The following is a 23,428-nucleotide window of genomic DNA, read 5'->3' as shown; positions in this document are numbered from 1 at the left end:
CATCACAGTCAGCAACCAGTCATGGCACTTGTTTTAAAGTCTGTCCGTGATTGGCATCTACAGTTCTGTTACACAGTTCATGTAGAGACAGCAAAGTATGTACTTGTGTTGCTTTTTTGTCTTCCAGTAATAAACTCGTGATATTTTACAGAAATGGATAATTGAAAAAGAGAAGTGACCAACAGTGATAACAGTGCAATAAACAAAAAGTGATGTGAAATGCTGAAAGTGAAATTTAAATCCAACTTAAGTGAAGTTAACAGAAGAAATAGCTCATCCTGGGAACCTGGATGCCTTTGCCATTTCCAGAGACTCTAGGTAGACAGCCAAAGGAATTTGGGGAAGGCAAATTTACTGACATAAATGACACAGGTGGTATGACAAAAAGGAAGATGGTATGACGAGGAACCAGGCTTGGTGGTACATGCTTGTAATCCCAGTACTTAGTGGCTGAGACAGGAGGATCACAGCTTCAAGGACAAACCTCAGCAAGTAGTGAGAATGTCGTCAACCTAGCAAGACCTTGTTTCAAAATAAAAAATAAAATAGGGCTGGGGTGTAGCTCAGAGGTAGAATGCCATTGTGTTCAAACTCCAGTACCAGAAACAAAAACTCTGCTTTGGAACTTGATCTGAACTTAGAAATGAGTGATAATTTGCCACGGCATAAAAGATGCTTGTTTTGCATCATAAGTTATTATGTAAAGAGAAAGCAAGCGCTAAGCTACTCTTGAAAGGTTTTTACATAGACATGTCACACTTTTTGATGTTTTTAATGTTGTCAATTACCGTTAATACACTAACCACTAGTTTTACTAGTTTTTTCTTTCCATAGAAATATTTACAATCTACAGAGAATTTTTAAATATTTAACAAAAACTTGTCATGGAGTAATTATAATTTTTTCAGTTGGTTATTAAGATTACTTTACAGCCAGACACAGTGGCATATGCCTGTAATCCTAGCTACTTGGGAGGCTGAGTCAGAAGGATTGCAAGTTCAAGGCCAGCCTGGAGAACCTAGCAAGACTCTGTCTCAAAAATGAAATAAAGAGAGCTGGAGATATAGCTCAATGGTAGAGCACTTGTCTACATGTACAAAGTCTTGAGTTTAATCCCCATTCCCATTACTACCCCCTCCTCAAATAACACGTTGCCTGTAAATTATAAATATTTATTGATTTAATTCTCTGTGCTAGGCCCTGTGCTCTGCCTTTGAAATATAGGATGTATAAGGTCAAAGACTCTTAATTTTATTGGGAAGTTAGTTACATAAAATAAATTATAATAAAGTGTGATATATTATTCCAAATACTAAGGTTCACTTAGCTTCTGTGACAAGAATGTCAGTGAAGACTCAGGTAATGATATTTTGTCTGTTTGATAAAGAGGGAAAGGAAAGGTATTTAAGGAGACCAAAACCACCAGTTTGTTCCACAAACTTAGCCAGGGCATGCGCTGTGCCTGGGGATGACCCCTAAACCAGTGCTTTGTGGAACACAATGGTTAAGAGCTGTGTGATTTATTAAGGAATTATAGGCACTTCAGCAATAGAGATTTGGAAAATTTTAAGTGGTGAAGTAAAATGTTCAAATTTTCATTTTAAAAGTAGCCAAGCAGGGAATGGGAGTACACACTGTAATCCCAGGACTTGGGAGGCTGAGACAGGAAGATCACAGGTTCAAGGGCAGCCTACACAACATAAAAAGACTCTCAGAAACCTAGCAAGACCTTGTTTCAAGACAAAAAATAAAAATGGTTGAGTGTGTAGCTCAGAGAATGTTTTTGGGTTTAATCTCCAGCACACACACCCCCCCCCAAACATATATGTGTGTTTGTTTATTTTGTGATACTGGGCATTGAACCCAGGGACATTCTATCTATGAGTTACACCCCACGCCCTGTTTTATTTTTTATTTTAAAGCAAGGTCTAAGTTGGGGATGGCCTCACTAAGTTGCTGAGGCTGGCTGCGAACCTGCAATCCTGCTGTCTCAGCCTCCCAAGTACTGACATTACAGGTGTGCACCACCACACCCAGCTTATTTATTTACTTAAGACAGTATTGTAAAAAAATAGGATTCTAGTAGCCCTGGCAAGAGTTGTTTAGGACCCTAACTAATGTAGTGTAAAAGGAGAGAGAGGGATGCTATAGTACTTGAATGAAAAGAAAAACAGAGACTAAAACATAAAATATAACTTAGATATATCCAATTTCAAAGAAATAAAATTAGGTTAACATAATTACTATTTTATATCATTGGTATAGTTTTTATGGTGTTGGTATAATTTTCCTTTAATTTGCTGGCTGGGATAAGGTGGAGTGGAAGGTAACATTATAAAATATTTTTATGCTTTGTTGTCAGTGTTTCTTTTTAAAATTTTATTGGTTAATAATAATTCCATCTGGGAGAACAAGATTCAGCAGAATTCAAAAATACATGTCAGTAAATTAGATATTTTTAAAGCATTCTTTTCCTCTTTTTTTATAGCTGTAGAAAATCAGATGTATGCTTCTTTTAAATAATAAAACCATAGTATAAAAACGAGTTAACTCCTAGAGATTGAACTATTAAGAATTCTATTTCTCTAGAATAAGGAATAGTTCGGAAGGAAGGGTTGTGCCTCTAGAATAAGATTGACTTAGAAATTTACTTCTTGTCTTTTTTTCTAGAATAATCTGATTACAAATGACCAGTCTTTGAAAGAGAGAACATTGTTTTAGCATATTTTTTGTGGGTTTTTTTGGTGGTACTGGAGATGGGAAGGAACCCAAGGGCTTTCTGTCTCCGAGATATACCCCACCCTTTTGTTTTTTATTTGAAACAGGGTCTTGCTAAGTTGCTGAGAGCCTTGTGAAGTTGCCAAGGCTGACTTCAAATCTACCACCTTCCTATCTGAACCTACCTAGTACTGAGATTATAGGCATGTGTTTGGCAGGTATTAAAGTCATTTTTAGATAATAGAGTACATATTCATTTTATATTAATATAAATTTAATTTCTAATATAAAAACAAAAGTGGTTACATTAGGCCAGGTGTGGTGGCCATGTACCTGTAGTCCCATCTTTGTGGGAGGCTGAGGCATGAGGATCACTTGAGCCTAGGGATTTAAGACCAGCCTGGACAGCATTGCAACTGCCTCAAAAAAGAAACAAAAAACAGTGCTTACATTCATTTTCTTCTGAAGTGCTTTTATGTACTGATCATTGTATTCTTCAGTTGTTTTGAAGTCTCTTTAATTTTGCATATTAGTACTTGCATTCTTCAAATAGCTACCAAAAATAACCTTTTTGAGTTTTATGGTCTGTAATTGTTATTATTAAGTCAGTTCAAGACATACATAATAAAAATATGCCTTCACATTTTGTGTTTGGGGAGTAAACAGATGAGAAACATGTAGAGTTGTCTGATTCTAAGCAGGGCCTTTTTTTTTTTGGCGGGTCTGGGGGTGGAACCCAGGGGCATTCGACCTCTGAGCTACACCTCCTGCCCTATTTTTAATTCTTTATTTTGAAACCGGGTCTCACTGAGTTGCAGAGGGCCTCACTAAGTAGCTGAGGCTGTCCGCAAACCTCAATCCTTCGGTCTCAGCCTCCGGAATGCTGGGATTACAAGCGTTCGCCACCACGCCCAGCTAAGCAGGGCCTTCTAAGATCAGCCCCTTTTCACTTGTATTACAATTTTCATGGGCGGGTCCTTAATTTTTAGGTGTGTTAACTTACCCTGCCTTATTCTATCCTTTTCATTCCTCCCTCCCTCCCTTCCTTTCCCTGGAGATTGAACTCTGAGCTTTTTACATGCTAGGCTAGTGCCTCTACCACTGAGCTATAGCCACAGCCCTTTTTTATTTTTGAGAGAGAATTGCCCATCCTGGCCTCAAACTCTCAATCTTTCTAAGTAGCTGGGATACCTTAGAATATATTTCAAATTGATGTGTGTGTGTGTGTGTGTGTGTGTGTGTGTGTGTGTGTGTGTGTGTTACTAGGGATTGAACCTGTAGTTTTTCTACCTCCAAGCTACACCCCCAGCTATTTTTATTTTTTATTTTGAAACAGGATCTGGCTGGGTTGCTAGGTTTCTTCCTAAATTGCTAAGGGCTGGTCTGGAACCGTAATCCTTCTCTCAGCCTCCCAAGTACTGGGATTACAGGCATGTGCCATCATACCCAATTTGATTACCGTGTGTGTGTGTGTGTGTGTGTGTGTGTGTGTGTGTGTGTGTGTTACTGGGAATTGAACACTGCCTTATTTTACAATCTTACGAAGTTGTGAAGGGTTTCGCTAAGATGCTGAGGCTGGTGGAGAGCCTGTGATTTCAGCTTTTGATTACCTTCTTGGTGATGGACTACTAAGTGTATGGAGGGCACGGGACCAATACATACATACATGTATTTTTTTCCCCATGGGACTGGGGATTGAACTCATTGAACTCAAGGGGAATCTGATTCTGAGCCATACCTTCCAGGCCTATTTTTTGTTTTATCTATTATTTTGTGGTACTGGGGGTTGAACCCAGAGGCATTCTCCCTCCACAGGCATTCTTTCTCCAAGCTACACTCCCAGGCCTATTTTATTTTATTTTGAAACAAGGTCTCACTAGGTTGATGAGTCTTACTAATTGCTGAGGTTTTTCTAAAACCTGTAATCCTCCTGTCTCAGCCTCCCAAGTACTGAAATTGCAGGCTTGAGCTTCCTTGCCCCACTTCATTATATTTTAATAAATTGATATTCCATTGTATGAGTAATATCAAAATAGAGAAATAAAATGTAAATTAATATTAATATTCATCTTTTGTCTTCAAACTCGACATTCAAACTTGCTTCTCTTCTGAAGCACTCATGTTAGTTGCTGGGCGTGGTAAGAGCTCCTCCTCTGTAGTTGGCACTGATCTAGATTGAAGTCATAACTCCTGTTTTATAACCTGTGTCTTTTTTCTTCAGGATTACAATAGTATTTACATACTAGCATTCTTGTGAGAATATGTGAAATTCTTGGTACATACTAAATGTTTAGTAAACAAATTTAATGCCATTATTATCACCCATTTAATTATCTGTTTTTTTAGTTCTGTTCACCATCCAGCTATCTAATAAATCATTATAGGTCTCAATATAGGTCTCAATAAATGTCATTGAGACCTATAATTCTAATTTAAACATGATCTTCATGTTTGGCTTCTTCAGCTTCTGCTTTAGGTCAGGCCCACTTCCCATAATATTGCAGTAAATTTTCTGTTGCCAGACTCCCTTTCCATAATTCCATCATAACTGTGTTTATAAAGCAACCTCTGACAGCCTCCATTGTGTATAGAATAGTTTCTCTTAGCACATGTTTAAACCTCTCCATCTTTTAAGAGGTAAAATGCCACCTCTTTTTCAGAACCTATTTAATCTTTCATATTTAAAGTTGGTGGTTGGACATGGCGGGGGACACCTATATTCCCAGTACTTGGGAGGCTGAGACAGTAGGATGGCAAGTTTGAGGCCAGTCTCAGCAATGTAGTTAGACTCTAAGTAACTTAACAAGACCCTGTTTCAAAATAAAACAGGCTGCCGGGCGTGGTGGTGCATGCTTGTAATCCCAGAGCTTGGGAGGCTGAGACAGGAATATCACACAGGTTTGAAGCCATCCTCAACTATTTAGTGAGGTTCTCAGCAACTTAGTGAGACCCTTTTTCCAAATAAAGTATAAAATAGGTCTGGGAGTATAGCCTGGGGATAGAAAAGCCCCTGGGTTCTACCCCCAGTACCACAATAAATAAGTAAGTAAATGAATGAATGAATGAATGAATCTGAGGTATAGCTCAGAGGGAGGGAGGGAAGAGCTTCTATTACATTTTGTTTTTATCTTTCATCTTATTTTACTTGTCTGTCTTTTGCTTGTGCTGCATATACTTCTAGGCTAGAAAATTTTTACTGTATTTAATTTCATAACCTATTTATTGGTTGTGTACCTGAAGAGCAATGTTCTTAATCTGTTTGCCTCTTTTTCTCCCCCTTTTTTTTTTGTGATATTAGAGATGTAACCCATGGGCGTTCTACCTCCAAGCTACACCTCCAGCCCTATCTTATTCTTTTATTTTGAAACAGGGTCTCACTAAGTTGCTGAGGCTGGCCACCAACCTGTAATCCCCTTATCTCAGCTTCCCAAGTACTGGGATTACAACGTGAGCCACCAAACTCAGCTCTCGCTTCCCTTTCTGAAGGGGAAGTGGGAAGCTTCCTGATCCTCAACTCCAAAATTAAAAGAGGAGAGTTTAACAGAAGAGACACTTAAGGAGGTCTTAAGGGAAAAAAGTGAGGAGTAAGGAATAAAAAAGGAAGCTTTTAACAAAAGATTATGTGATTGATTTAAGAATAGAAAGTTATATGATAATTTACTGGAATTAAAATCTAATGTCCTACATTTTAATAAGTATTAGGGATAATATTGTCGAGGGCATTTATAAAGCATGTTTAAGCATTAATTTTACTTGTAGACTCTGTCTTTAGACATTGGCAATAAGTCTCACTAAAAAGAGTGGACTTGAAAATTTGTTTCAGGCATTGGGAAAGCAAGCTAAAACTCTTCTGTTATCATTAGCTTAACAGATATCAGAGGAAAGGAACCTGGCCGGCAACAAATTGTAGCTGGGAAAGAGGAGGTACCCTAGTTAATTCCTGAAGTTTGTAGGATGGTTAGGGAGTAACTGAGTGCCTCGCAATTCCATATTTAGTAGGAACCCCTGCCTCCCTTAGAGCTTATTGGGAACATTCTCTTTCTTTCCTTCCAACTCATCCCCTGCAAGCACCAGTAAGCAGCTTTATTTATATCTCAAGTTTAAACATTGGCCATATATTCCACAAAAAGCTTCATATAATATGATCAGTCTAATGTAACGTTGCTAGTAATAAACTTTGGATTCATTTTTAAGTAAAGTATAGTCTGACTTGGAAACAAACTACTATTTATAATGTTTCTTTGAGGCAAATCTGGATTCTAAGAATTGCCAATTAACTTTTGGAACATGATTATTTCCAACAATAGTATTGTCTTGAGAAAGGAATTAATTATTTGTAGAGGAGGCAAGAGAGAAGTTACTGGTTCCATTTTATTTCTCATGTCTGCAAAAATCTCTGTCACTCTTCTAGTTAGTATAGAGGAATATTTTAATTCTAAAGTTGAAAAATAGGTTTTTTAAACATACAGATAAATTAATCTTATGCACTATTTTTTATAGTTTAAAAATGAGTTTCTTATTAGGATGATTGTTTTCTTGGAATAATGTAGAATCTTTAAATTTTTCAAAATGAAAATTTATTCCGTTATTAAATGTATGTTATATGTTAAGAACTTGGCCAGGTGCTAAAAATATAATGGTGACCAAAATCAACATGATTTCTTCTTCCCAGAGTTTATAATCAAATGGGGAAGAAAGACTGCCTCTTCTATGAACAATAAACAATGGATATGCATTTTAATAGATAATATCAAGCCAGGCGTGGTGGTGCACGCTTGTAATCCCAGCACCTGGGAGGCTGAGAAAGGAGGATTGTGCAGATTTGAAGCCAGCCTCAACTACTTAGTGAGGCTCTCAGCAGCTTAGTGAGACCCTGTTTCCAAATAAAATATAAAATATGTCTGGGAGTATAGCCCAGAGGTAGAAAGCCCCTGGGTTCCATCCCCAGTACTTGCTTCCCACACACACAGGCAGCATCAAATTGTGCTAAAACAGAGATTAATGGGGTGATATATACTCCATGTATGCTCATCTTGGCTCATCTTAGGTAGATGCTATGGTGTAAACAAATGTCCCCCAAAGGCCCATGTATTGAAACCTTGGTCCAGAGCCCATGGTGCTACTGGGAGGTGGTGAAACCTTTAGGAGGGTGGGGCCTATGGTAGGAAGTTAGGTCATTGGGGGTGTGCCCTAGAAGGAGATATTGGAACTCATAGCCCTTCTCTTACTCTCTGCTTTGTGGCCACTATGAGGTGAGCAGCTTCCTCTGCTATGTACTCCCCTGCCACAGGCTCAGAGGCAATGGGGCTAAGCAGCCACAGACTGAAATCTCTGAAACTGTGAGCCAAAAGAAACATTTTTCTCTTTATAAGTTGATAGATTCAGATATTTTGTCATAGTAATGCAAAGCTAATGCATTAAGGTAGTTAAGAAAGGCTTCTCTAAGAATATGGAATTTAAAGTAAAATCTGGAATTTGGGCGGGAATTAGACACTCTTAAGAGTAGTATAGAGGCTTCTGGGAAGATGGTGACCGAGAAAAGCAGCGTTTACGAACCCAGCTAAAACTGGATCTCTATTGTCACAAAATCAGCGCTTTTTGTAGCCAGAAAACGCCATCAGCAGAGAAATAAATAATGTAAACACAAGGGACAGAGAAAAAAAAGACTAGAAGAACAACCAGAGACCAGAAATCAAGTCCGCAATGCAGCAGCGGGGCCGCGCCAGCACGATCTTTCCTCACCGCACCAGGATCCAGAGAGGAAAGGTAAACAAGGAACTGAGGTGAACAGCTGCGGATCATTCGGGTGTAATTCAGCAGTTCTTTCAGCGCAAGGAACGTCTAAAACTCCCAGTGGTCAAGCTCATCATACCTTCCAGGGACTCAGAACAGAGCTCAAAACCAGAAAAGAAATACACCAGCCATATAGCCAGCACCTCCAGCCTCACGGCCGAGGGCGTGGCAGCGGTGCCATATTGCCAGCAGCTACAGCGAGTTCACCCCGCCCTCGACAGCTTCTGATCAACACGCACAATAACCGTGAGTGAAATTGCGGCCCCTAAAGGAGAAATCTCTGTACTGCATGCTCAGGGACTTTGATAATCTCCCTGGGTCTGAGATTTTGCAGTCCAACCCAGTAAAGGAGTAGCAGTGGCAGAGATTACCACAGACTCAAGATACAGAACACCGTAAGTGAAGTCGTAGTGATCCAGGGAAGGCACAAACTTCTGAAATCATGGGAAAAAGGAACAACAATAGAGCAATGAATGCCCACAACCCCATATTATCAGAACCTGATAACACAGAAATTCCGAGATCTCCAGAAGATCACATCAGGAATATAACTGTCGAAATAATACAGGACCTTCGAAAATAATTTATAGAGAGTCTGAAAGACATAAAGGATGCAATCATTGAGGTAAAGGCTCAATTCAAAGTATAAACAATCGATTAGACCACATGGAGAATAGAATCTCGCTCCTAGAAGAGGATCACTCCAAAAACGAACACATAATTTATAACTTAGAAAAAAAAAATCAAACAGCAGGAATCTGACATTGAAGAAATATGGGCCCATTTTAAGAGAGCTAACCTAAGAATAATCGGAATAGAGGAGGGAAAAGAAGGTGAAACCAAAGGGATCAATAATATCTTCAAAGAAATAATAGCAGAAAATTTTCCAAATATAGAGCAAGAGATCGATACACAGGTCCAGGAAACTTAGAACTCCCTTTAGACAGGATCAGAGAAAAGGATCCCCACACCACATAATTGCCAAAATGACCAATGTGGAAGCCAAGTAGAGAATCTTAAAGGCAACAAAAACAAAAGGCCAAGTGACATTCAGAGGCAAACCAATTAGAATCACTCCAGACTTCCCAAACCAAGTCATGAAAGCCAGAAGGGCTTGGAGTAACATATTCCAAACTCTGAAAGAAAACAACTTCCAGCCCAAAATTTCCTACTCAGCAAAACTTTTTATCAAATTAGATGGGGAAATAAGAAGCTTCCATGACAAACAGAAACTCAAGGAATTTATGTCTTCAAAACCAGCGCTAGAGAAAATACTCAAGGAGATTAACTGCAAAGAAGAAATAGGTAATACACACCAGAACCAGAGAAACAAGATTTCCCATCCAGCAGACAACTAAACAAAGAATATATTGATGTGTTTATTGGTTGAAATCTTTGTAGATTCATTATTTATTTTAGTCTTTTACCTATTTCTAAATTGTATTGTTTGCTTTTACTGTTGCTAATTTTTAGGATTTCTATTTGGAATATTAATATACCGCCAGATATAGCATTTGGAAACATTTTACCCCATTCTGTCAGTAACTTTTAACTCTATTTACATTGTCTTTGGATGTACAATATTTTTTTTATTTTTTAGGAAGTTTGTTTGTTTATTCTGTTGTTGCCTGTGCCTTTGAAATCATATCCAAGAAATCACTGCCAATTTCAATGTTGTAAAGTGTTATGACCCAGGTTTTCTTCTAAAAGTTTATAGTCTTAAGATTTACATTTAAGTCTTTTATCTCTTGAGTTAATATTTGTATATGATGTTAGGTAAGGGTTGAATTTTATTCTTTTTCATGTAATTATTATTTTTCAACAATATTTAGTGAAAGGATCATTATTTCCTTCACCAAATGTTCTTGGAAACCTTGTCAAAAATAACTTGACCATATATGGAAGAATTTATTTCTAGGCTTTTTATTTTACTCCACTGGTTTATATATCTGCCTTTATAGCAGTACTACACTGTTTCAATTAATGTAGGTTTATAAGGTTTGAAACCAGAAAATGTACATTTTCTAGCTTTGTTCTTTTTTTGAGATTGTTTTGGGTATTTAGAGTTCATATTTCATGTTAGGATAAATTTTTTTCTGGAAAAAAAAAGTATGATAGTTTCACCTTAAAAAATAAAAGAAAAAAATATCCTCTGGTAAGAAAGAAAGCAAAAAGAAATATTGAAATATTATCTCTAAGTGACCAAAAGTTTGATATCAGACAAATGAATCTGTTATGTGAGATTATTGTTAATTTTGGATAAATTGCTATAATATTAGATGTCAACCACTAAGCCAAGCATGGGAAGGAGGGAGGGAGAGGGAATGGTGTGGGGTAAGGGCTAACTGGGTGATGTGTACACGTATGTCTACACAAATTTTTTTATCCCATTATGATGTATGAATACAGTGCACCAATAAAAAATAAAAATAAATCTAAAAAAAAGAGTAGTATAGCATGTGCAGTGGCACTGGGGTAGAAAAGAGCTTGCTTACTTACTAGAAGATTCATAGAACTAAAAAAAATCCAACGTGGCTGGAACACAGGAAGGAGTAGCACAAGATAAATTTGGAGAAGTAAACAGGCTGTATTGTGTGGAATTTTGTAAACCATAACGAGGCATTTGGATTTTATTTAAATGTAATTAGAAACTGTCAAAAAGGATTTTCAGCAGGGGAATGACATGAAAGTGCTGAATAGATCATTGGCTGTTGTGTGTGTGTAAAATGCTGAGTGGAATCAAGGAGACCCTTCAGGAGGCTCTTGTTCTTGGCAGTTAAGAGATGCTAGTGATCTTAGGTAAGAGTGGTGCCAGGGGAGGCCAAAGTGGAGATTTGGAAAGTGGAATTGACAGCACTTGTTGATAAATGTGGGAAATGAGGGCTCTTTCCATGACCTTAGATTTCTGATTTGAGCAACTGGCTCATGCCATTTAGTAACAATAGGGATTGGAGGAAATTGGGTTAAGTTTTAGCTATATTAAGTTTGAGATAAATGGTTGGGAGTGTAGCATTAAAAAAAAATGCAGCATCTGTGAGACATCCCAGTAAAGATGTGAAATAGATATTAGATATAGAAGCTAGCATCTAGCAGCAGGTTGGCTGGAGATATAATTAGAAAAGTAAGTCTGCAGGGTTGTTTAAAGGTAGGGCTATACATAGGATACCTAGAGAGCTGGTGTAGGGTGAAGCATGAGGTTCCTAGAGGAAGAAAAGGACAGCAGAGCACAGGACGTGAGATGGCCTTTTTATAGTGATAGGAAGAGAGAGAACCCAAAGACAGGCCCAGCTGGGTACAAAGTTAAGGTTTGCAGGGTTGGTTGGCCTGAAGATGAAATAGTCCTAACCTGATGGCTTCTGCATTTTCTGTAGTAGAATCCATTATTGTTTACTGAGAAGGAGAAGGATTCTCAAAAGTTTGAGACCATTGAAAGGTTTGATTTATAGTGTTGAACTGGAGAAACACAGTAGGATTGGGTATGTGGTATCTTGAACCCTATTGACCATAAGCTACTAGTAATTTGTTTTGTATGTGCGTGGTACTAGGGATTGGACCTAGGGGCATTTTACCTCCAAGCTACATCCCTACCCTCTCCCCTCCTTTTTTTGTTTTAGAAACAGGGTCTTGCTAGGTTGCTAAGAGTCTCACTAAGTTGCTGAGACTGGTCTCAATCCTGCAGCCTCCTTTCTCAGCCTCCCAAGTACTGGGATTACAAGTATATACCACCTTGCCCGACTTATTAGTAATATTTTAAAAATATGCCTGGTTGTGAAATAAAAGAGGGAAAGTCCTCTAAGTTTGATAGATGAGTACTAGGTGGTAGAGATAAATACTGTGTTATAATAGTCTGAATTTTTTTTTTTTTTTTTTTTTTTTTGCGGGTCTGAGGATGGAACCCAGAGGCATTTGACCTCCGAGCTACATCCCCTGCTGTATTTTTTATTCTTTATTTTGAAACAGGTTCTCACCAAGTTGTAGAGGGCCTCACTAAGTAGCTGAGGTTGTCTGCGAACCGTGATCCTCCAGTCTCAGCCTCCGAATGCTGGGATTACAAGCGTGCGCCACCACGCCCGGCTTGAATCTCTTATTTTGGAAGAGAGGACATTGGCTTGTGATGTTTTCCCGTCTGGCCACCTGTATGGCTTGTTTACAATGGTGTTAGAACCAGTTGCTTAGTAGCTTTGTTGCTAGTACATTGTTTATAATGCTTTTTTTCTCCATTGGTAAAGAAAGAGGGAAGGATGAGCTAAACTCTTTAGTATGGTGATTGTTATATTGTTTCATTTAAGGTTCCAAAGGATCCCAAAACATAAATGTGAGAGTATTAACAGTATACAAAGATGTGTATTTATCAAAAATGAGTGATGTGCTCAGAAAGTTTCTCTGTACTTACAAGAATGAAATGTTGCCTTGCCAAGATTAATATAGGAGAAACTTTGCATCTGGTTTATGGAAATGTAAGAATATATGCTAAACAAATTTTACAGTTCTTTTGTAAATGAATACTCTTAAAATATGCAACAAGAAGTTTATGCCACCTGAAAGCATAAAACATCTCATTTCAGACTCTTACTAAAAAGGAATTACACTGGGCATGGTGGTGCACACTTGTAATCCCAGCATTTGGGAGGCTGAGACAGGAGGATCGCGGTTCGCAGACAGCTTCAGCTACTTAGTGAGGCCCTTTGCAATTCAGTGAGACCCTGTTTCAAAATAAAAATAAAAAATAGGGCTGGGAGTGTCGCTCAGAGGTGGAATGCCCCTGGATTTCATCCCCAGTATGGGGTGGGCGAGGAATTACTATTTTTTCTTTTTGGTGTGTATGGTACTGGGGATGGAACCCAGGGGCATTCTACCTCCAAGCTACACCCCAGCCCTATTTTATTCTTTATTTTGAAACAGGGTCTCACTAAGTTGTAGAGGGCCTCAGAAGTTGCTGGAGCTGGCTGCAAACCTGGGATTCTCCAGTCTCAGCCTCCATAGTACTGGGATTACAGGCATGCGCCACCATAGCCTGACAGAATTGCTTATTTTTAAGTATAGTTATTTGGCATAAGAAAAATTAAATGGTTTGGTTAATTTCTTATTTAGTGGACTTTTTTTCTTTTTCTTTTTCCTTTTTTCTCCTTTTCTTAAAAGAGAGAGGGTTTCACTGAATTGCCCAGACTGGCCTGAAACTCCTAGGCTCAAGCAGTCTTCTCGAGTCAGCCTCTAGAGTAGCTGAAAGTAATGCCACATGCCCCTATGTCTAGTGTTTGTTTGTTTGTTTTACATTTTAAGTAAAACAGTTTAACAATGAAAGCAAATAATTGCATTTTAGAAGGTCATGTCAAAACAGTCAAATGGGAATTAGGAATATTATTAGGAAAAAATTAAATAGGATGTTTTCAATAATGTATCTTTCTCTGTGCTTATATTTTTTCCTCTGTGCTTATATTTTCTAGCATGTAAACCAGTTTTAATTTCACAAAGAAGGGCATGTTTTCTCTATAGCAAAAATTTTTGCAATATTTTACTTCTTTGCTTTTCTTTGGGGATTCGTGGAGTGGATGGATGCGGTCATACCAAACGCTATTTGGTGGAGTAAGTAAGTAGTGTTCGTATACTTAGCCCCCAATGATGAAGCCTCAAGCCTTCTGTTCGTTGGAATGCACAGATGGTATCTGCGTAAAATAAATATCTACTTCCTGAATTTGAGAAGCATTCTGTTGCTGTCAGGAGATTTTTTATTGATTCAGATAATGTTTTAGCAATTTGTTATTGTTATAGTTTGAGTGCCTTTGAGATATTGTTATGCAAAAGAGTGCAATGTAATTGGATCTGTTAAATAAGAGAGGGACACAGGGGAAAGTTCCTTTAGAATCTTGGCAGAGTCTTAAAGAATTATAGGTTACTAAAAATGTTTTATAAAAGAAGGTCTTTGCTAACTATATAGTCAGCTGGACATGGGGGCACATGGGGGGACTATATCCCCTTAGGAGGCTGAGACAGGAGGATCACAGGTTTGAGGACAGCCTCAGTAGTGAGACTGTCATCAACCTAGGGAGACCTTGTTTCAAAATAAAAATAAAATTGGGCTGGGGGTATAGCTTGGTGGTAGAATCCCCCTAGGTTCAATCCCAAGTACCCCCCCCAAAAAAAAAAACCTGCAAGTAATCCTTAACTTCTAAGTATTATTAGACAGGCTGAATTTATAAATAAATCGTGAAATCCCTTATTTTCTCCCCCCAGAACGAAAAATAAATGACCCTATAGTAATATAACTTTTTGTCTTTTTTAGTCTTTCTGAGAAAGCTTGTATTTGTAGGTTGCTTATGAAAATCTAAAATACAAAATATAAAAGTACAGCACTGGGCATGGTGGCACATGGCTATAATCCCAGTATTGGGGAAGCTAAGACAAGGTTCAAGCCCAGGTTCAGCGGTATAGCAAGACCCTCAACAACCTAGTAAGACCCTCTTTTAAGGGTAGAATACCTCTCTACCAATTTAGTGCCAAAATAAATAAATAAATATATAAATATTCACATACACAATACACTGTATCTGTCTGTCCTTGGCCCCTTCATCCCCTCCGTTTCCCTCTGTCATTAGCTGAGGGTGATTTTTCCTTCTCTGCCATGCCCCGAAGCCCTGCTGCCAAGCCATTGTACCCCACAAGCTGGCTGGCCATGGCTAAAGCCTCTAAAACCATGAGCCAATAAACACTTCTTCCTCCTCTGTTAATTGAGTCTACTCTGGTGGTCTTATGTAACTTCTGCCTTGGCAAGTGCCGGTGTGTGTGTGTGTGTGTGTGTGTGTGTGTGTGTGTGTGTGTGGTGTGTGTGTTGTGTGTGTGTGGTGTGGTGTGTGTGTGTGTGGTGTGTGTGTGGTGTGTGTGTGTGTGGTGTGTGTGTGTGTGTGGTGTGTGGGGTGTGTGTGTGTGGTGTGTGTGTGTGGTGTGTGTGTGTGTGTGTGTGTGTGTGGTGTGTGTGTATGTGTGTGTGTGTGTGTTTCAGTTATCTAATGTTATGTTTGAAACACCAAACCAGTCATTCAGAAAAGCAGAAATGTTTATTTAGAATATGGTACAGAACCAAGATTAGGATACTATAGGGAGTTTCATTATCCCAAAGCTTTACATTAGGCAATTTGCAAAGAATTTCAACTATATATTTCTTTTCCTTTTTTTTCCTTTCTTTTTTTTTGGGGGGGGGATACTGGGAATGGAACCCAGAGGCTTTTCTACCTCCGGGCTATACTCCCAGACCTATTTTATACTTTATTTGGAAACAGGGTCTCACTAAGTTGCTGAGAGCCTCACTAAGTAGCTGAGGCTGGCTTCAAACCTGTGCGATCCTCCTTTCTCAGCCTCCCAAGCGCTGGGATTACAAGTGTGCGCCACCACACCCAGCTCAAATAGCTATTTCTGTATGAGGCCTAATACCGCACAAGAAAAAGAAACCAGTTGGGCACAGTGGTGCAGGCCCCAGGTTGGAGGCCAGTGCTTGGTAACCTAGCATGACCCTGTTTCAAAATAAATATGGCAGGGAGTGTGGTTCAGTGGCAGAATACCTCTGGGTTTAATCCCTGGTACCACAAAAAAGAAAGAAAAAGAAAGAAAGAAAGACCATTTTCTTATTGATCCAATAGTCTAAGAACATTTTCTTTTGTTTGCCTTTATTTACTTATTGTTTATAGACATTCATTTTTCTTTTTTTTTCCTTTTTTTTTTTTTTCCTTTTTTGCTGGTACTAGGGGTGGAACCAAGGGGTTTTCTACCTCCGGGCTATACTCCCAGAACTATTTTATATTTTATTTGGAAACAGGGTCTCACTAAATTTTAGCTGAGAGCCTCACTCAGTAGCTGAGGCTGGCTTCGAACCTGTGTGATCCTCCTGTCTCTGCCTTCCAAGCGCGGAGATTACAAGCGTGCACCACCACGCCCAGCTCACATTAACTTCTTACACAGTCTCTCTCTTGGACACCTTCCTTACTGCGGTTCTTCAAAATTGTCAGTGATTATTTTTAGACATAAATTACCTTTGTTTAAAGTCAATTTCCAGACCCACACGCAGAGATTCTGACATGCTTGGTTTAAGAGGAATTACTAAGGTGATAGGCAAGTAGATACCAGCAGTCTTATTCCTGGTCCCCGCCCCCCTTTCCCCCCACACACAGCTGTTCACAAACCAAAATAGTCCTGATTTGGAATGAATCCAGGCATCAATATTTTTTTAAAAAGTTGTTTAGATATTTCTCATGCCAGTCGGGCTGCTTTAGTGGCTTATCACATACTCATAGTAAAATCTAAACAGCTAACTATGACCAGCAGGGCTCCGGCTTAGCTCTCCACTGCACTTTCCTCCTGATCTCCTCACCTTCTCCATTCTGGGTGCGTAGGCTTCCTTCAAAGGTCCAGTAGCACTCAAACAGTGCCTCCTCACAGAGTTCCTCAGATACTTGTTAATATGTTTATAGATGCTATTTCACATTCTATAGTAGTCATTACTTTATAATTAATACTGACTAGGTTGGTGGTGTGTTGAGTCTTCAAGAACACTACCAAAACGATTACCTTTGGATATATGTCACAGGCTCCTACAATCCACCCTCTGTCCATCTTCCAACACTGTCTTCTACTTCGGTGGCATGATACTTGCTTTTCTGTTTTTGTCTCTTGGTATTAACACTATTGATCCTTCTTTTTTTTTGGGGGGGGGTCCTCTTTCTGCTTTTATTTTGTGTAATTTTGATGTAGGATAGAAGGAATAAGTAGGTAGAAAGGAGACCAACAGGAAGGAAAAGTAAAAATATAACTTTGATAAAAGAACCTGGAGCTGAAGTGCTTCAGCCTCTAGTCCACAAACCAGTTCTCTTTCCCAGGCCTGACTGTATCATAAATTCTTGGGAAACCTGTAGATCCTAGAGTTAACAATATTTCCGAGAAAACCTATAATTTAGGATATCCTAGCTTATCCGTCAATCAACTAATGAGGACCCCATCAACTCAAGATCATCCACCCTAAGGCTGACCAGACCACAGATCATCAGGAAGCGCCTTGGGACTACTGGACTGAGATCATCCACCCTAAGGCTGCCAGACCACCTGCCCACCATAAACTGCCTTGGGACTGAGCTCACATACCTTCTCTAGCCCACCCCTCACAAAAGTCCCCGATAAGAAGAGAACCCTGAACTCCCCAAAATGCCTTCCTCATCTTGAGGGGCCCGCATTCTCTCTTGAATGTGTATTTCCTCCCCTTTCCCCAATAAACCTCTATGTCTCTAACTGGCATGTGCTGAAATTCTTTTCCATCACCTTAGCCAAGGACCCTGCAGACCCCGAGTTCCTGAGCCAAAAACTCACCCCAACATCTTTGGCACCCCAACAATTTTTCTTCTGTACATTGTTACTTGTATGATATTTTTTATAGGTAAAAAGAGACTTAGCTAACTATTGTTGCCAGCCAGTAGAAGAGCTTCTTTCTGTCAGTTGATAAACCACTGATAGGGTTCTTAGCATATAATCTTTGGATCAGATGCCCTTATTTATGTTCATTCTTGCGAGGGCAGACGAGCTGCTCCTTGAGTGAAAAACCAAAGCACAGCCAGGTGTGGTGGCACGTGCTTGTAATCCCAGTACTTGGGAGGCTGAGACAGGAAGATTGCAGGTTCAAGGACAGCTTCAATAAATAATAAGATGCTCATCAACTTAGCAAGATACTGTTTCAAAATAAAAATAAAAAATAGGGCTGAAGGTGTAGTTCTGAGGTAGAATGCCTTTGAGTTCAATCCCCAGGATCAAAAAAAAAAAAAAAAAAAGAAAAAGAAAGAAAGAAAAGAAAAACTGAAGTAGAATTGATGGGAAGGGTCAGGCTTTAAAGGGAAAAGCAAGTGATCCTTTTGTGGTTCTTAGCCATGATGATTGGGTTTTCACACCTTGTGTGGGATATACCTCCCTCCCTCAGACCTTACTGCATGGGCACATTGCCCAGCTGATGTGAGGGGAGGGATGAGGAGTCAAGGAAGGTTTGTGTTTCTGAAATCAGTTTGAAGCCAAATTGATGGAAGATTAAGATTTTATTGAATCATTACCTGATTAAGTCCAATATGGCATTATTTACAACAGGGAAAGGTGTGTTTTAGTTTTTGTTTTCTAAAAGTCCAGAGAGTAGGCATATTTGTGGCATTGGAGGCTGTATGTTCTCTGCCAGGACTACTCTGCTGTTTTAACACAGAAACAGTTGCAGCCGGTCACCAACTTTTGTACTTGGTAGCATATTGCCTCTAACAAAACCTACCTGTTACTTTCACTTTAAAGATCTCCTCCTCAGGTTAGGGTGTGTGTGTGTGCGCGCGCGTGCGTGCGTCTATGTGTTGTTATTGCCTCTTTTTTCTTTGCTTGATTCTGTCCTTTGTTATGTCTTTATAGCATTGCTTCTGCTCTGCTACTACTGTAAAGTAGCCTGGGGTAGTGGTTGAACAAGCACTCCATTCAAGTTTGTAACAGGTACTGTCTAGGTCTCCGTCCACACCCAGTTCAGTTGCAGTTGTGGTGGACAGATCCCTAACATACAGTCAGCTTCTTTTCCTCAAGCACAAGGATTTCTGAGCTTTCTGAGCCTGAGTTCAGGGCCACTAGCCACGTGTGTGGCAGCCAGGAAGTGCCCGGAATTTACTGGCCCAGGAGGAGCCCTTAACAAAAGAAGAGGACAGTAAGTTGCCCAGCTTTCTTTTAGCTCAGCGGGTCAGTTCTAAGTTTGTTCTGCATGATTTCTTAGGACTGAACTCCAGCTGTCCATGCAGTCAGTGACCCTAAATGTCTTTTCTCTCTGTTGTCTCACTTTTATTATAATGTCCTCTCATGTGCAGCGTGTTTCCTGGCACTCTTCTTCCCACAAGTAAGCTACGGGCATTCAAGATCTCACCTCAGAGTTGCTGTTGTGGGGAACCCAAATGATATGTCAGTGCTTTTGAACTCAGGCTGGTGATTATTACTGTTAGAGCTCTTTCCCTCCTTTCTTCCACTGCAAATAGATCATGTAGTTTTCTTACTGGTGATATTCAGAAGTGACTGAATTAGAAGTGTGGGGTCTGTTCAGTTTAGCTCTGCCTTGCTCTGCTTGGTTACCAGCATTCTTTGTAAGCTATCTTTTTTTGCACTTGGTTCTCTATTCCTGAAGAGAAATTGTATATGAAAAAGTTCCAACCTTGGCTGTATTCTTTAAGCTAGTTGAAAATTTGTTATTTGTAAAAATTAATAACAGAAAATTCTTTTTTTTTTTTTTTTTTTTTTGGCAGGTCTGGGGATGGAACCCAGGGGCATAAGACTTCCGAGCTACACCCCCTGCCCTAATTTTTATTCTTTATTTTGAAAGAGTCTCACTGAGTTGTAGAGGGCCTCACTAAGTAGCTGAGGTTGGCCATGAACCACGATCCACCACACCAGGCTTAATAACAGCAAATTCTATGCTGGAAAATAATTTAAGATGCAGGGTGTTACATTAAGTATCACAGGTACATGAGTGATTGTAAAGTAGCAGCTTCATGTATTTTTGCAGTTTAACTTCTGATAACATAATTGGCTGGACTTTCTCGAAACAAACACTGAAATTTCAGAGTACAGTCACAAGTAATGGCCAGGCGTGGTGCGCACTCTTGTAATCCCAGCGCTTGAGAGACTTGAGACAGGAGGATTGCACAGGTTCAAAGCCAGCCTCAGCTACTTAGTGAGGCTCTCAGCAACTTAATGAGGCCCTGTTTCCAAATAAAATATAAAATAGGTCTGGGAGTATATCCCGGAGGTAGAAAAGCCCCTGGGTTCTATCCCCAGTACCACAAAACGATGTGTGTGTGTGTGTGTACACACACACACACATATACATAGTCACAAGTAGCTGTAATTTTCCCACTAAAATACATGCTGATTAAACTTTGTTTTAATGGCAAAGAAATTGGAAGTATTTTTATACTTCTGATGTGTTTGTTTTATTATGAGAAGCTCATTGGATCATGTAAATTATTTATTTATTTATTTAGTGGTACTGGGGTTCCTGGAAGCCCTTCTACCTCCAGGCTACACTCCCAGACCTATTTTATATATTGAAACAGGGTCTCTTAAGCCAGCGCGGCTAGCTTTGAACCTGTGCGATCCTCCTGTCTCTGCCTCCCAAGTGCCGGGATTACAAGCGTGCGCCACCATGCCTGGCGCTGGATCATGTAAATTTTGCCATTTTAGAAGGTGTATCTAGGTGCATAATCAATTGTAGAAATTTTATTTTCTAACTTAGAGGCAGATCTGGTGGGTGGGTGTGTCCTTAACCTTCCAGATAAATACTTCTACAAGTTGATAAGCTTTTTAGAGGTATCAGAAGCATGGTGATAGTTTTAATTTTTTTTCTTCCTTTGAAAGATTTGAATCAGATAACACCTTCCCTTTTTTGACAGTTAATAAGTTTAACATATAATTGATCCAAAAAGTCTATTTTTGGTCTTCTTTAAAAACTAGTCAGAGTTAATTGTATTGCTGCAGTTTGTTCTTAGGATTTGCCTGAAGTGTGGCCAAATCTTGTATAAATTACATTTTGTTCAATATTTTATTTTATGTAATTTAGCTGCATCAAGCTCTTTAGTGGTTTAACTAATACTAATGTTTTGTTACACATGTACCAACGTATGTTCAGGAAAGAAAGGTGGACAGTGATGTGCTGTCAGTTGCTTTTCGTGGGATGTCCGGGGATGTGGTTGTTCATTGTTTTTCTCCATACTCAGTAAGGATTACTCATGGGTGTTTTCTTTTCAGTACTCTCCTTTGTTTAGAGTTTTGGATTTTGTTTACTTTGTTCCCCATCTTGCTCTTATGCAGTTTTACCCACCTTAACACAGATCTGCACTCTCACAGACTGTAGCCGTTTCACCTGGTTTATCAGGATGTTATTGTCCATTCTTCAAAGCGGAGCTGAACACCCAAAAACTCCACTTATTTTTTAATTCTTGTTATTCTAACCCCCAGAGTTCTATTTGTTCTCTGTTAACAAAGTACTTAACCTCTGTCATCCATGTGTCTCAATTTGTATTTGATTTAAACAGTATTCTTTATCCTTTGTGTTCTGCCTGAGCTCCCTTGTATACAGGCTTTTAAGGGCAGAGAATGTGTTTTCTCAGGGATGTGTGTATGTTTTATACTTATTACATAACAAGTGTTTAGTGTCTGTTGTTTGTATTAAATACCAAATTTTGTTTTCTATGCTTAATTTCTCTCCTGGTAATTTTGGTGATTTTTAAGTGTTTGGGTGTTTTATTGTTTATTTTCTACAGATGTGAAGAAAGATTGGTCTGACCATGCTCTCTGGTGGGAAAAAAAGAGAACTTGGCTCCTTAAGACACACTGGACCTTGGATAAGTATGGTATTCAGGCAGATGCCAAGCTTCAGTTCACCCCCCAGCACAAACTGCTCCGCCTGCAGCTTCCCAACATGAAGTATGTGAAAGTGAAGGTGAATTTCTCTGATCGAGTCTTCAAAGCTGTTTCTGACATCTGCAAGACTTTCAGTAAGTATTAAATTCTTTGTTAAAGTGGGAGTTGTTTGGTGTACATACCACTGACATCTGGAATTTAGCTTATTCCAAGGGGAAGGGATTGGGGCTATGTGTATATATGTGTATGTATTTGAAATTTCTACTTTATTGTATAAAGGTTTTTTTTTTTTTTTTAGTACTAGGGAGTAAATCTGGGCATTCTTCCACTGAGCTACCTTCCCAGCCTTTGAGATTTTTTATTTTGAGACAGATCCTCACAGGTTGTGCAGGCTAGACTTGACTTTATGATCATTCTGCCTCCGCCTCCTAAGTATCTGGGATTACAGGTACTCAGCAACATTCCTGGTTTATTTAAAGTTTTTGTGTTAATTTAAGACAAATAGATGTTGGGTTAAGGTAAAATTAGAGAAAACTGGTAGAGATGTTTTTCCTTACTAGGATTATATTAGATGCTTGTTAATATGTCATACATTTTTCTGATGACTTCATTTCTATGTAGAAGGGAAGGGAGCAGGCAGTGGTTTAAAAGGAAAATGGGTTTTGCAGTATTTCCTTCACATAAGTCACTATTTGATTTTACTAGTTCAGACAGACTTTGTTACTTCCTTTATTGAAGGCCTGATACAGTCCTAAGGAAATGACCATGAGTGTTGTCTTCCTTAACTAGTCTCCAATTTGTATACTCTTGGGGTGATTCTATTTATGCTTTCTGAAATAAGATATGGATAACTTTTGGCTGACCCAGTTAGGTTGTATGACAAGATTTCTTTGATTTTGACCAAAAATGTGAACCATTATTACCACTAGTACATAACTCTATTATATTTGTTCTTAAAAAATTCTTAGTTTGCTGTGTGTGATGACATACTCCTGTAATCCCAGGGAGGCTTCTGGAGGCTGAGATTACAGGAGTAATCTCAGATTTGAGGCCAGCCTCAGCAATTTAGGTAGACCCTTTCAAAAAATAAAAAGGACTAGGAGCTTAGCTCAGAAGTAAAATGCTCCTGGGTTCAATGGCCAGTACCAAAAATAAAAATATCTTAGTTCAAGATGCATTTCATGATTTTTCATAATTTAATTCCATAATTTAATTTCATAATTTAATTGAAGAATTATAACTTTTTGTGCATTATATTTTTTAAATTACAGTAGTAATTAATATATTCTTTTGTAAAAGAATCAAGAAATACAGACATATGTAGTAAATTCCTTATTCCCTTAAGTAACCATTGTCTGTAGTTTGGTGATTTTCATATATATTAATTTGCTCATATATATTAATTTTGTTTTATATAAGTAGGACCATTTAATTTGTATTTTTGTGATGTCTGAGATTTTTCAATTTGTTTTATATAGAATTTATTGTTTTAAATTTTGACAGTAATTCAGGATATAGA

At 38.8% G+C, this 23,428-nt stretch overlaps 1 protein-coding gene across 7 annotated transcripts in view; it reads left to right on the top strand.

Annotated features, from left to right (window-relative positions):
* FERMT2 (FERM domain containing kindlin 2) overlaps positions 1-23,428 on the top strand; it is a gene marked incomplete at both ends in the record, with an annotated part of 77,288 nt that overhangs the window by 12,009 nt on the left and 41,851 nt on the right. For 6 of the 7 annotated variants that reach the window (XM_080707784.1, XM_080707783.1, XM_080707782.1 and 3 more), the window contains one exon: positions 21,810-22,043. The exons of the other annotated variant lie outside the window; for it this stretch is intronic. In XM_080707784.1, coding sequence (XP_080563910.1) covers positions 21,810-22,043 — 234 coding nt within the window. The remainder of the gene's footprint in view (positions 1-21,809; positions 22,044-23,428) is intronic. 7 annotated transcript variants of the gene reach the window in all.

The sequence above is a fragment of the Muscardinus avellanarius genome (assembly GCF_963383645.1).
Source record: "Muscardinus avellanarius genome assembly, chromosome: 12".
Lineage (NCBI taxonomy): Eukaryota > Metazoa > Chordata > Mammalia > Rodentia > Gliridae > Muscardinus > Muscardinus avellanarius.
The sequence above is the reverse complement of the archived record's forward strand: the minus strand, read 5'-3'. Positions and strand labels throughout refer to the sequence as shown.